This window comes from Clarias gariepinus, chromosome 15 (genome assembly GCF_024256425.1).
Source record: "Clarias gariepinus isolate MV-2021 ecotype Netherlands chromosome 15, CGAR_prim_01v2, whole genome shotgun sequence".
NCBI lineage: Eukaryota > Metazoa > Chordata > Actinopteri > Siluriformes > Clariidae > Clarias > Clarias gariepinus.
Window position 1 is genome coordinate 8,876,787 of NC_071114.1, and position 13,815 is coordinate 8,890,601.

Consider the following 13,815-nt stretch of genomic DNA (forward strand, 5'->3'; position numbering starts at 1 on the left):
CCTACAGTAGGTGGAATTATGTGCTGTGGTTTGAGAAGACCAAAGTTGGCGATAATATAAAAAATATATATATGTTTGGAACAACAACAAAGAAAACACGATCCCTGTGGGATGTTTTTTTTTTTTTTTTTTAAACAGAGCTTTTAAGCAAGTTGGAGAGAATAAAGAAAAGCTCCCAATACAAGTGATTTTTTTGGTGCAAAACCTCAAAGTTTCTGTTAAAATATTTAAGATGATGAGAAATGTTACCTTTTAACATGCAAACTAACAAAGGATTGGCTTTACCAAAACAAGATCAAGGTTTTAGAGTACAGATCTACAGTAAGTCCAGTTGAAAATCTATGAGATGAAAAAAAAAAGAATAGCAACATACAGTATTAACAAGTCAAATCTTCTTGTTGTTTACTTTAAAGATATGTTGTAAGTTGTTTACTTCCAATATGATTTATCTTGGGTTCTTTTTTATACATCACAAAAATCTGCTATGCATGAGACGTGGCAGGGACGCAGGTACAGTCTTCTCTTTAGCATTGTAAAGTTTAAACATGACATCCAGCAAAACAATCAAACCCAACTGGAACAGGAACTATGAATACTAGGACTAGGGCTTGAACTTCAAGTTCATCGCTAACATACAGAAAACATAAGACGGCATAAACAGTGGTGCTGTTTAAGTATCTTGTATTGATCGGAGAATCACTTAGTTAAGATTTCTCCAGCACATTCCAAAGACTATGGATAAGATTAGGGATTAGGAATTTGTTGTGGCCAGTTCATGTGTGAAAATGTTTCCTCATGCTCTCAGAACCACACTTTCACAATTTGAATTGTGCAATTAAGGAAAAAAAAATCATCGAGGCGGCATGGTGGTGTAGTGGTTAGCACTGTCGCCTTGCACGTCCGGGTTCGATTCCCGGCCAGGCTCGTCTCTGTCCGCATGGAGTTTGCATGTTCTCCCCGTGCTTGGTGGGTTTCCTCAGGGTACTCCGGTTTCTTCCTATATGTATGTGTGCCCTGCAATGGATTGGCACCCTGTCCAGGGTGTACCCCACCTCGTGCCCTAAGTCTCCTGGGATAGACTCCAGGCCTCCTGCAACCCTGAATACAGGATAAAGCGTTAATAACGATAAGTAAGTGAGTGAATAATAACCTGGTCATTCGGTACGTTCACGTCATCAGCTGACTTCATTTTATTGCCACATAACTTTGCTGAGCCTAGACTGAAAGTAACCCCAGAGCATAACTAAGACTGCAACTTATGATGATTATTATTATTTTTCTTGATTAATCCATCAATCCGTTTCTGACTGGTCAATGTATCCTTTGTTTGAAATTTGCCAATAAATAATTGATAACATAAATGTGACAATTACAATTTTTTAAAGCATTTTCTTGTAAAAAAAAATACTTTTCGCAAAAAAGATTGTACTTTCACATTAAAAGAAATAAAGTGTAAAAATTAATAGGAGACTTTAGCAGCTATCTGGGTTACAGTAATAGAATTAATATGCGCAAAAACCCATAGCTTTGCCTCCTTCTGACCTACAGTATGTCAGTCATTTAAAATGTGTCACATAAAATTAGTAACATACTGTATATTAACAAGAAATATATAAATTCTTTGACCTGTATTCATTTAAGAAAGACTTGTGCATTTGTCACTCATTTTAACTTTTTTTTAAATTTTCCTTTTTATCTATTGATGAAATTCATCACCAGGTAGGCTTTATGCCCTGTAGGTTTAATTAGAAAAGATGTGTTTTTTTTTTTAATATTTAACTATATTACCATGGATAGTGTTGTGGAGTGTGTGGCGTATGATTTAGGTTGGTAGCATGTGCCAACTGTAAACCGGAAGTGCCCTTTATTCTTCATCTCCACAAGGTTGCGTAACTTACAGCATGATGTTAATGTAAATCTCTGTTGTTTGGTTTTACAGTATGTCTGTACATTCATAAACAAACTGCTTACGACTTGCAAATGTGATGGAAAGCAGTGTTGCCGTGCTAGCCGTTAGCATCTTCTCAAATGAGTTCTCCATTAAGGTCTTGTCTAAAAGACAACAGATAAGAACGCAACTTCTACTCCCAGGCAGTGACAGCAGTCAACAATCAGAGAAAACGCACTGTAATAAATATTTACGCTGCTGTCTCGTCCTTTTGAAGTCAGAGAGTGCCGGGGCGTTTTCTTTTGAGATGCAGCAGTTGTGCTGCTGTGGGAGGCTATTTCAGTTTTGCATAGAGTTACCGCACTTCTGACAATTTTGTTTGGGCTTTTTGAGAGCTTTTGATGAAGTAAATTTTTTTTAAACAAATCCTGCAATAATTGGGGATAAATGCAAACACTGTGATGCCTTACTGCATGCCACACAAGTGTGTGCGTGAGTGTTAACATTTGTAATGTGTGTGATCGTATAAATTCCCTAGGAAGAGTATATCAAAATCCATCGGGTACGTCTTTGCAAACGACCCAAAATAACCAGCCTCTTGTTGAGTTGAGCCCATGATATGCAGTGCAAACATTGTTCGGCTCAATGAGCTCTTAAAAGTGAAAGTGTGTATGAGCTATGCAGCAAAATGGCAGCAGATTCCAACCTGTCTGCCAATTTTCATAGGTTTTTGAGCATGTTAAGACGCCCAAAAAGTGTAAAAGGGTGGAAAAAAATTTATCCTTAGGTAAACAAGATGATCCTGCTCACCCTATAGTGATTGGGCCCTAATAATGTGTAAATAGGTTCTTAACCTGTACATTTCAGCAATCTCCTTAGTTGTTTCTAACAAACTAAGGTTGGACTACAGATCGGAAGGTCCCACATTTAAACCCCACAACCACATTCCAGCCCTGATCATAACATTCCAGAGGCTTCTACATGGGCACTATGCTTGATATTTCTTACCCTGATGTGCCCATCACTCTGAAACAGGGTAAAACTGGACTCATCAGACCACATGACCTTTTTCCACTGTTCCAAAGTCCAATCTTAAAGCTCATTTGAATTTTTTTTTTCCTGATTAGTCTGACTAACAAGTGGTTTTCTTATAATCCCATATTGTACTTTATGTGTTTGGAAATGTGCTTAGACTCACTATAAAACGTAGCTGTGATTTATGCTGATGAGTTTTTGGATGCAACTTCAACAAGTACTTCAGTGATCACTGATCATGGCATTTCACAATCTCCGTTGAAACATATTAGACACTGAAATTTTAATAATTTAATCAATTAAAAAAATTATCCAAGGATAGTCAACAGTTGTTTTTACAGTTGGTCATAGATGCATCATTTCTGATTACTCACTCATTCATCGTCTATACCGCCTAATCCTGTATTCAGGGCCACGTGGAGCTTGGAGCCTACTCCAGGAGACTTAGGGCACGAGACAGGGTACACCCTGGACAGGGTGCCAATCCATCGCAGGGCACACACACATACACACACAGACTCTTATTCACACACCATGGGCAATTTGGAAATGCCAATTAACCTAATCTGCAGCCTTTGAACTGTGGGAGAAAACCAGAGTACCCGGAGGAAACCCAACAAGCACGAGGAGAACATGCAAACTCCAGGCACACAGAGACGGGAATCGAACCCAGACAGAAATCAAACCCGGACACTGGGGATGCAAGCGACAGTGCTAAGCACTTAGCAAACATGCTGCCTCTTTGTGGATGAACTGACTTGAATGGGGATATGAAATATTTACCTTTCCATAATATTTTATAGACTCTATCTATTTACAGTAATAAAGACTAATTAACCCTGTGAACCTGTCACGGTTGGTTACTGTGGAGGTTCAGGTGGAAACACAGTCTGCATAAGAACTTTGGACACATTATGTGTTTACGCGGACAGAAAAAGGATCGGTTGAGTGAAGCGAATCGGAGAGCCGTCGTTAGTTACAGTCGTGTGCTGTCGTCACTCAGTGATGTACAGCCTCGCCTGGCGCCTTCATGTCTCACAGGATTGCTTCTTTCTGCCTCAGAGACTAACCCCTTCTTCATCAGGGCAGATGACAGCAACAATAATCAAATATGGATGATCCATGTTCATGACTGCCTTCATTAGATATTTATTTATTTTTGAAAGAATAATATTCTCTTTCCAAAAAGATATGATTTTTAAAAGAAATTATGGTATTAACATGCATACATGTGGGTCTCCTTTCCCTTTTGCACCCTCATTACGCATTGACCAGGATTGGATTTAAAGTTCACTTGGATGCAACAGTGTAAATGAACTAAAAAGACTAAAAAGATCCATCAGATTTTTTTTTCTCCTCTCCAACTCGTTGTCTGTCCCGTGTCTGTCTGGAGAGACTTCTCCGCCTTCCCATCGCTCTCCCTCCTCCCTCCTTTCCTTCTTTTCCTGAGCCGTAGCATCCCACACATTCGTGCCGCAACTCCGTCCAGCACCGCACATTCCTCCCCTGGTAAAAATAAAGGCTTTTTGCAAAGAAAAAGGAAAAAGGAAAGGAAAAGGGGGACAGGGAACGCAACACGGGGCAAGCAATGCAATCTTTTGATCATGCCTCATTGCGCGTGAGAGCGAAGCAGGATGCATTTGATCTGCCCCGGGCTCTTGGTGTACTTCTTCTACTTCGGATTGTACCAGGAGACGCTCGTGCCGGTCCACTCGCACCCGCAGCCGTGCCGCGTGCTCGCCCAGGTCGGGCACACCGTGCGCCTCGGCGTGCTCCTGCCCTCCCGGAGGCCCATGCGCGTGCGAGCCGCGCTGGACCGAGCGCTCGGCGCCATCGCCGCGAGCGGAGACAACTTCCTGCCCTACAACCTGAGTCTGGACGTGGTGGCGCGCGAGCCGACCGACGGTGACCCCGAGTCTCTTTTCCGGTGCGTGTGCCAGTCCATAGTGGTGCAGGGGGTCTCCGCGGTGCTCGCGTTCCCCCAGAGCCGGAACGAACTCATGCAGGTGGAATTTATGTCGTCGTTTTTGGAAATCCCCTTCGTGAGCATAATCGAGCAGGGAGAGCCGCTGAAAACGGAGGTACGGGTGTCTTCTCACTCTCCCTATAGACAAAAATGTTTTATTTAAGAAAAAAATCATACAATACTGAATAAACTTTTAAATGAAAAAGTTTATAAATGTCGGAGGAAATACAAATCTACGTGTTTATTAATCACTGCTCATATTTGCTGTGTTTGCGCGCGTGATGTAGCCAACTGTTGCCAAGCGCGCACGTTTCCTCCTTTAATATTCAACTTCTGTGTATCAATCAATGAGATAAACACGGTCCAGCAGTTGTGCATCCGTCATCCAGCCGGTACTTAGGTCTAAAACACGTTCCCAGCTTCCTTATATAATCCTTTTAGCAGCGTCGGGTGTCTTTTTGCGCATGTTGCATTTTCAAATTTCTGATGCTGGTCCATCCAGTGTGGTAAATGAAAAAGCTCCCAGACATCAATCTGTTCCTATCCTGCTGTTTGCATATACTGTAATTGCATGGCCTTGTCCTTGACTTGTTCTCCTTTAGCCCTGGCTTACTGACTTATCAGACTTGATATCATTTCTACAAGAGCCAACAAGAGTCTTCCAGTTAATTGAAGTGTGCTGTGTGTTTTGCACCTGTATTGGCTGTGTGTACTGCAGGAACTGGCATCCCTTCACCAGCACAAAAGCACTTACATCAGAAGCTACTTAAAGAAATTAAAAGGGGGAAGAATCTCACACGCTGTAAATCTTACAGCTGGCTACGGAAAAGTCCCACATTTGTTTGTTTCATATCAGCTCATTAAAATCTCTTTCATACCTTTTCATATCTTAATTCGCTTTAAAAACCCATATTACTTAAACTAAGACTTTTTCTTTAATGCTCCTCAATAAAACTAATTCTAAGTCAGCCTCTGCGTGTCGTTTATGGATAGTTCAGCGGCTTTGACCTACCTTGCAATTTGAGAATGCAAAAGCTCTTTAATTCAAGGCTTCTGAAAAGGCTTTTCTCATGCTGTCACAGGACGACTTACGATCTAATGAAGTCTCTCAGAGAAAAACCCAGTGCTCGCTTTAGAAGTGTGTGGAGTCACTATAGTGCGTATGACTGCCTGGATGGTCCTCAGTGTATTTGCTGATACTGCTCTAAAAGGAGTGTGTCAATATACCTCGTTATCCTATTGATCAGTTTACTGTACGTAAAGACTAAATAAACAAGACATGATGCTGATTTATTTCTCATTTCTAGTTCAAGTTTAAAAGGTTTATACATAGGGAAAGCAAGCTCTTTGAAGTAACATGTCAAAACTCACATTTTTATGGTTGTTTTAGCATCACAAGTCAAAAAATTTTAATCAAATGAACAACACAGGTGGCATTTTTCTTTAGTGCACATTTTAAATATTTTAGTAATTATTTTACTATATTTAAGAAAACTGGATAGTTGTTTTTTAGTTTCCGCAGGGTTCAATCATAAGTAGGCTTCTTAGCTTCCAAAAAAAAGTTTGAACTTTTATAACTATGTGACAGCAAATGCTGTTTAGAGCATATAAGGGTTCTCTAGAGGGACACCTGAAGATCCCCATGCACTGGCACATTCAGGCACAGTGCCAATGAAATGGCACCAAAACATTAACCTGCCATGCATTATGCGAAATTGTACTACAGTTTATTCTGACCGCGTAATCTGATTGGATGAGAGGTATCCTAAGAGTGGTGATATAGACTATATATTATATAGTCATCATATATCATCATGTTTATATATAAACATCCCACTGGGATGTTTAACTATTGGCATTATTTCACCTCACAGGTGTTCTAATAACTCTCAAATACCCCTCATCAAGGGCACTACTTGGCATTTTGGAACAGGGGATTCTATACTTTACATAGCGCACTAGCTTTCCATTAAACACTATTTGGGATTCAACCCCAGACCCCCAGCTGAGGCTATTCTAAATGGAAACAAAAAAAAAGGAACGTATGAGATTTACAGGACTGTCCACCACCTTCATGTTTTATTCCCATCACCTTTTGGCTACACAGTACCGGTAAGAATTTAAAACTACTTTCACTTCTGTTAATTACACTAACTGCCGGTCGCCAGCTCCTTTAGTCGCGGTTAGTTTGTTTCACCACGTGTAGAAGAATATGTCTTGGTGAAGCAAAATACCTGGTTCAATTAACAAACACACTGTTGATATGTTTGTATGTATTTATAGTTAATAATAAATGGTGTTTGTGGAACTGTTGTATAAAAGCAATATTACACTCAAGCTTATGCTGTTGTACTGAATGTCAGCACTGCTGTCATATCTTTAGCATGCAACCTTGTGATATTCAGCACAACAGCCCTTCCTCATATGTGACATTGTTTTATTTTAATTTCTTAAGAAGATTTCTTTATTTTGTTTGTCCTTACATATTTGTAAACATAAATAAATAGTATTATATAGGTAATGTAGTTTGAAAAAAAGTAGAATAATTATAAATAAGTCAGCATGGTGGCTTAGTGGTCAGCACTGTCTTAGTGGTCAGCACTGTCGCCTTGTACCTCCAGGTCCTGGGTTCGATTCCCGCGTCGGGTCTATTTGCACAGGGTTTCCTCCGACGGTCCACAAACATGCAGATTATCACTAATTGGTGTAAATGTTGACCGGATGTCCTGGCGTGTTTATACAAATGGGCATAAATAAAATGGTCAACGTTGGCCTCCTCGTTCCCTAGTTGAAGAATTATTAACAAGATGGGAATAAAGAAATCGTTTTTCTGTTGATTCCTTACTTAAATTGTATAGTATTAAGTAAATTATTCTACAGGCCTGTACTTCTCCTCTTTCCGCTTCCTTTACTGTTTTCCTTCATGGCAAAAAGCAACACTGATTCAGAAATATGTCCGTATCCACATCAGTTCTGAAACTGTGTGTCTTAAAGCAGTGATCCGGAGTGTGTAGATTCCTCTGTCACAGCAGCATTAAGGTCAAACCATAAATCTCCCTGGGATAGCAGCAGGGATATGAACTCAATAGTGGCAAATGAGGCTACTTTACTGCACCACTCCATTATGTATTTATTTATCTATTTTTTAACAATGCTTGCTCCGAATCAGCCAGAGTGCTTCAGCAGCTGGATTTTAGAGCAGGCTTTGCATTGTGTAAGGTTAGCTTTGGTCAGCAGTTCAGATGCAGGAGTTAAGACAGATACAGAATATCATATTAGATGGTCGTTTTTATTATGTATTCAGTATGTCTAGTAAAGATCAAGCACAGTAAAGGGGGACTGCATGAGCACTTACGTGATGGAGATCTTGAAATAAAAATAATAAAGAAACAGCAACAAATTAAAAAAGACGAATGTCCTCGGATTTAGTCATACAGTACATATTTAAACAAGTCTTTTCAGTTATTTGTCTTAAAGCATATTGTTCAGTAACTATATATATATAGAATTACAGTGACAGAAAAGAAATTGAGTCGTGAGAGGTAGGAGTTTGATCTTGTATCTGCTGACAAGTTCAAATGAAAGAAATGCGAATGAGATGTACGTGAAGAATCCTTAAGCAGAACCGAGTGATTGGATTTGCGTGTTTTTTTGTTATTGTTGTTGTTGAATTCTGGTGTTTTTTAATACTGATTCACCCATTGTACATTTTACTACATTTTACCTGCCCAAACCTACACACCTGATAATTTGATATTTTGAGCATACACTGGCTGGAAAAAAAATTATCTGACCTAAGATTGAGTTTGACTTCCTTTGGCTTTAACTAGGGTGTAAAATGTGGGGTGCAGTTAATCTGTGATAATAACTCCTCATGCTCCTAGAATCACTCTTTCATAATTTAAGTCCAGGAATATGCCTGTGATGTCATGGAAGAAAAAATCCTTTAATGTGATTTCCTGGTCACTTAGTACATTCAGGTCGTCAGCTGACTTTGTTTTATTGCCGAAGAATGTTACTAAGCCTGAGCAACTGACGCAACCCCAGATCATAACACTGCCTCCAGGGTCTTGTACAGTGGACACTATGCATGATGGGTCCATCGCTTCATGCACTTCCCTTTTTACCCTTACATTACTCTGGGGTCAATGTGGACTCATCAGACCACATGACCGTTTTCCATTGCTCCAAAGTCCGATCATTCACTCATCGTGAGTTCTCGTATCCTGGGTGTGAAAATGTTCTTTCTTTCACTATAAAACGTAGCTGTGATTTAAACATAGTTGTTTTTGTTGCTTGATGTAGGTTCAATAATGAACTTAAAATTGGGATTTTTGTTTGGTCTGGCTGTATATAATACTGTAACTTGGTTCTAGCAAGGCTCAGCCCTGCAGATTTGCAGTTCAAGGAGACTTCATGACCAGAATCGGGAAACACTGCTCTAATCGATTTGTCATCTTTATTCATATTGCAGAATAACAGGCTACCAATTGGAAGGTCAATGAATATTTCTAGCATATATTTATGGTTCATGGAGGAATGGTGCAGGAGAAAAAAAATCAATGAATTTAATCAAAGCTATGAAAGCCAATTATCTCTCAATACTGTCCGGTCTGTTCAGAATGGCACGCTCTCTGAGTAATGATTTATTTTCTGTGAATGTCAGCGCACATACTTCACTTTCTACACGGTGGTATCAACTTTTCATTTGCTTCCCAAATATGGTACTAATCGAAGGGAGTCGGCTGGGTAGGTAGGGGTTTCAGTGACCTAATTACAAGTTTTCTTCCTACAGTTTTGATGAAATTGGATTTTTGCGTGTGTAGTGTATAGGATGGCTGCACACTGTAACAAGCTAATTTAAGGAATTAGGAGTTGCAAGGTTTTAAAAACTAAACAAGTAATACCAAAGCATTGCTAACTAGATATCTAATCATCTTTGGCGGTGAAACAGTTTTAAGGACATCCCTATTTTTAGGTTGTTTAATTTATATAGAATTATAAAGAACATGTCAAACTGCACTTCAATTAACAGCTGCACACAGGCTACAAATTACATTTCCAGCTTCAATGCTTTTTAAGGCTACCTTGTTAAGAAGCTTAGGTGCTGACAAAAGTATTAAATATGAATTCCATTTATGTGAGTTATATTACAACCACATGAAATGTTTTTCGAGTGTGAATAGCCACATTTTGTCAAATATTTTCTTTATTTTGAATGTGTTAAGGGTACGATTTGCATTAATAAATATAAATGAAAAAAATACTGGTTACAATGTTCAGAACCATAAATACAAATCTAAAAAAACAAAAGACAATTGACAGAATCTACACTGATCTGCCATACAGATAAACCATTAACATAAAAACCATCTAGATTTTAAGCTCGTCTTGTGCCACCGGGAGGCTCGGGCGACTCAGAGTGTGTCACCAGGATCTCTGAGGGTGTTCTGTGGTGTCGATTACAAGGACGTTGGGTGCTGTGCTTTGTGAGGTGGGGCCTTTCATGGGTACTCGATTGATTGTGATCTAGGGAGTTTGGAGTCAGGAACTTGACCTGTTTGCCTGCTGAGGCCTGTGTGCGGTGGGTCCACTGGGAGTTCTGGTGCCTTTCCATTATAGCCAACATTTACTTTTCCGGCGATTTGCGATGCATTCGCTTTTCTGTAGGATCAGACCGGACGAGCTGGCCTTTTATCCCTGCAGACATGGGAGAGTTTTGGGAGTACATCCTGAATTCCCTAAAGGGAAAAGTAGGTATCATAGGATGACATTTTTTTTAATGTTCTCCTTAAATTGACATTAAACTTTGTGGTGCTAACCTACTGCAGGGTACACAAGCATACACACACTATGCCCAATGCTTATTAACCTAATCTGCATGTCTTTGGACTGTGGGAGGAAACCAACCAAGAACTTGCAAACTCCATTCATAAAGACCCGAGGCGGGATTCGAACCCAGACCCTGGAGGTGCAAGGCGACAGTGCTAACCACAAGGCCACCATGTTGCCTGAAATGCGAAATTTTAGATAAAAATAAATTGATTATACAGTTTGTATTTTACCTTTTAGCTCCACTTAACTCCACTCAAGATCTCTTCACTTCCTTTCATGAATGCGGGCATGAACAGATGACTGTGATAAATACCAAGATCTGAAAATACCTCTGAAAGCAGCTTTTTTTCTGGGGATTCCAGATGGTTCACTTTTTTTAAATGTAATTTGAGGTTTTTAAATCTCAAAAGTGTAACCTATAATTTGGACTAACATCTTTAGGTGAATTTTACCACTTGTAAGTAAATATATATATATATATAAATACAACATAAAAAAGTAATTTATATACTATAATTTATAGAATTGTATGTTTGAAATGAAAATGAAAATTCCATTTTCAGGTTCCATAAAGTTGGTGGAATATAAATGTGCAAAATAATAGATATGTGTATTGCGTAATGCGTTTAGAAACCAATTCTTAAAATGCATTCTTCTGGATAGGCCGCCCGCTCAGCTGAAATCATTGATTTTGAACCTGAAAGCGTGCTGCATGTCAAGGAAGCTCTTTATACAGTAGTTCAATAATAAATGGAGGGGACAATGTCTACTACAAAGTCCAATACTCTGCAGTGTCTGGGGGGATTTCCACTGTTTTGTTTTTTTTTCAGGTTCAGCCTTAGTTGCATCAGTACCAGTCTGGATCAGCCTCTTTGAGCTGGCTTATGCCACTCTGAATCAATCTGAATTTACAAAGTACAGCACACTGATGGTCACAATAGAATACACTATGCATAGGTACACAGCAAAAATGACGTGTGGGAGGAGGTCCTTTACAAGCAGCGGGATTCGTCTGATTCACGCTTGTCCACTAAAGGAATTCATTTTTTTTAAACGTTTTCTAGTGTAGATTGTTTAACAGTAGAGTTGGCATCGTTGGGATATATAATATGATAAACATGTACAATAAATTGCTCTGGATAAGGGGGTCTCCCAAATGCTGTATGTGTAATGTAGAAATGTGGCATTTGCGAGAAATATTTCCTTTTTTTTTTCCACAGTCCGAACTAATCAACATCGCCAGAGCAGAGCTGGTGAATGTATTGCAACCTCTGGCGGGAATAGCTTGTTTTTACTTCGCTTTATTTATTAAAGACACTGTCAGGACAGGTCAAGTCTAAATGACTCTCACTAGTGAAACCCTCCCCACTGACCTTGACACGTCTCGACCTAATCCTGAAAGTAGCACAATCATTCTAAACCTTACAGAAAGCACCCGTCTGGCTAGGTGGGAGCTTCTTGCTGAATAGAAGCCAGTCAGGTCCTGAGAAGCAAAGCCCTAATAAGTATAAAATTGAAGGAGACCTAGAAAGGGACAGTGAAGGAAACTAGTGGAAGATAAGTCGTAGTGGCACGCAGGTGTGCGAGAGCGATAGGAAGAATTGCCTTCTGGGCTGGAGGCTTCACAGAGAGATATCTGGGCTTGACAGAAGGCTGATTGCATGAACATCCTGCTCTTGCTGAAGCTGTACTTGTGTATTTTGTGTACAGTCAGGCAGCTGATTAAGTTTGATGTTTCTGTCTGCGTTGAAGCTAGTGCCTTACTTCCACTGTATAAGAGCACAAATTTCTTGAATATCTCGGCGATCGGAGATGAAAGGCCGACAATAAAAGGCTATTCTCAGGCAGTTAATTGCATGGAACGAGATCTGACACAATCACTGGACCGCTGTCTTAACAAGTTACAATTAGTGTCGCAGCGGAACATTCTCTCTTTCTTTTTCTCCTATTTAGAGTTTTGCTCTGCCGTATTTTTTTTTTTGCTAGCGCCCCATATTGATCTGACCTCCACTTCACCACGTTCCAAAGGATCCCCCTTCCTGTTAGTTATGAATCAGAATTGATAAGAAAGTTTTTTGCTTATCTTTACAAGAAAGGTTTCGGATCAATACTTCCATTTGTTTTTTTTATTGATTCCAAACATAGGAAATAATTAGCATGCATTAGCTTTTACATTAATTCGTCTTTAAAAGAATGGGGGCCCTTGAGGTGACCACTTCCAGATAATTAAAGCAATGAAAATGTAATGGTACAATAAGTTAAAGTACCAATAAAACATTCGTTGACTTTTTTACATCACTTTGCATTTGTATATACTGTACGCTTTACTTTATTTTCCTGTGACATACAGTAAAGTGGAATCGTTTGAAGATTCTTTGAATTCTGCCGCCAATTCAGATAAGAAAGTTATTGTTTTACCAAACATAATAATTTGCTGAAACTGTATTTATTTTGTATTTGTCTGATCATGAAAAAAAAAAAGAAAATGAGAACACACAGCAAAACATTACAGTAATGCCAAGCTTGTGCTACAGGAAACTGTAACACAAAACAAAATGACCAGAACATTAAACAAAATGACTGTAACCTGAAACAAAATGATTTCGACATGAAACAAAATAACATCAAAACAAAATGATCAGAACACAAAAACAAAATGACTCCAACACAAAACAAGATAACCTCAACACAAAAACAAAACAATCAGAAAACAAAACAAACTGAATTACAACATGAAAACAAAATGACCTCAGCACAAAAACGAAAATAAATCTCAGCAAAAAAAGAGCTAACCAGAACACAAAACAAAATGAACAACAGCATGAAAACAAAATTATGTCAACACATAACAGAAAGACTTTACAATTAACCACAACACAAAAACTTAAATGGATCCCAATAGAGACAAAATGACCAGCGCACAACAAACCCCAACAAAAAACAGAATAAATAATTACATGAAAACAAAATGAACTCATCAAAAAGCTAAATGACCCCAACATAAAAATGAATCAACACAAAAGGAAATGTTCCACAAGGCAAAAAAAAGAAAAGAAAACAATCCACAAAATAAAATGCACCAAAACACAAA

General features: G+C 39.0%; 1 protein-coding gene across 1 annotated transcript in view; it reads left to right on the plus strand.

Annotated features, from left to right (window-relative positions):
• The first annotated feature begins 4,492 nt into the window (after window positions 1-4,492).
• The window catches only part of grin3bb (glutamate receptor, ionotropic, N-methyl-D-aspartate 3Bb), a 74,350-nt gene continuing 65,027 nt past the window's right edge, over window positions 4,493-13,815 (plus strand). Inside the window, exon 1 of the mRNA XM_053513391.1 lies at window positions 4,493-5,004. Coding sequence (XP_053369366.1) covers window positions 4,558-5,004 — 447 coding nt within the window. The 5' untranslated portion in view covers window positions 4,493-4,557. The remainder of the gene's footprint in view (window positions 5,005-13,815) is intronic.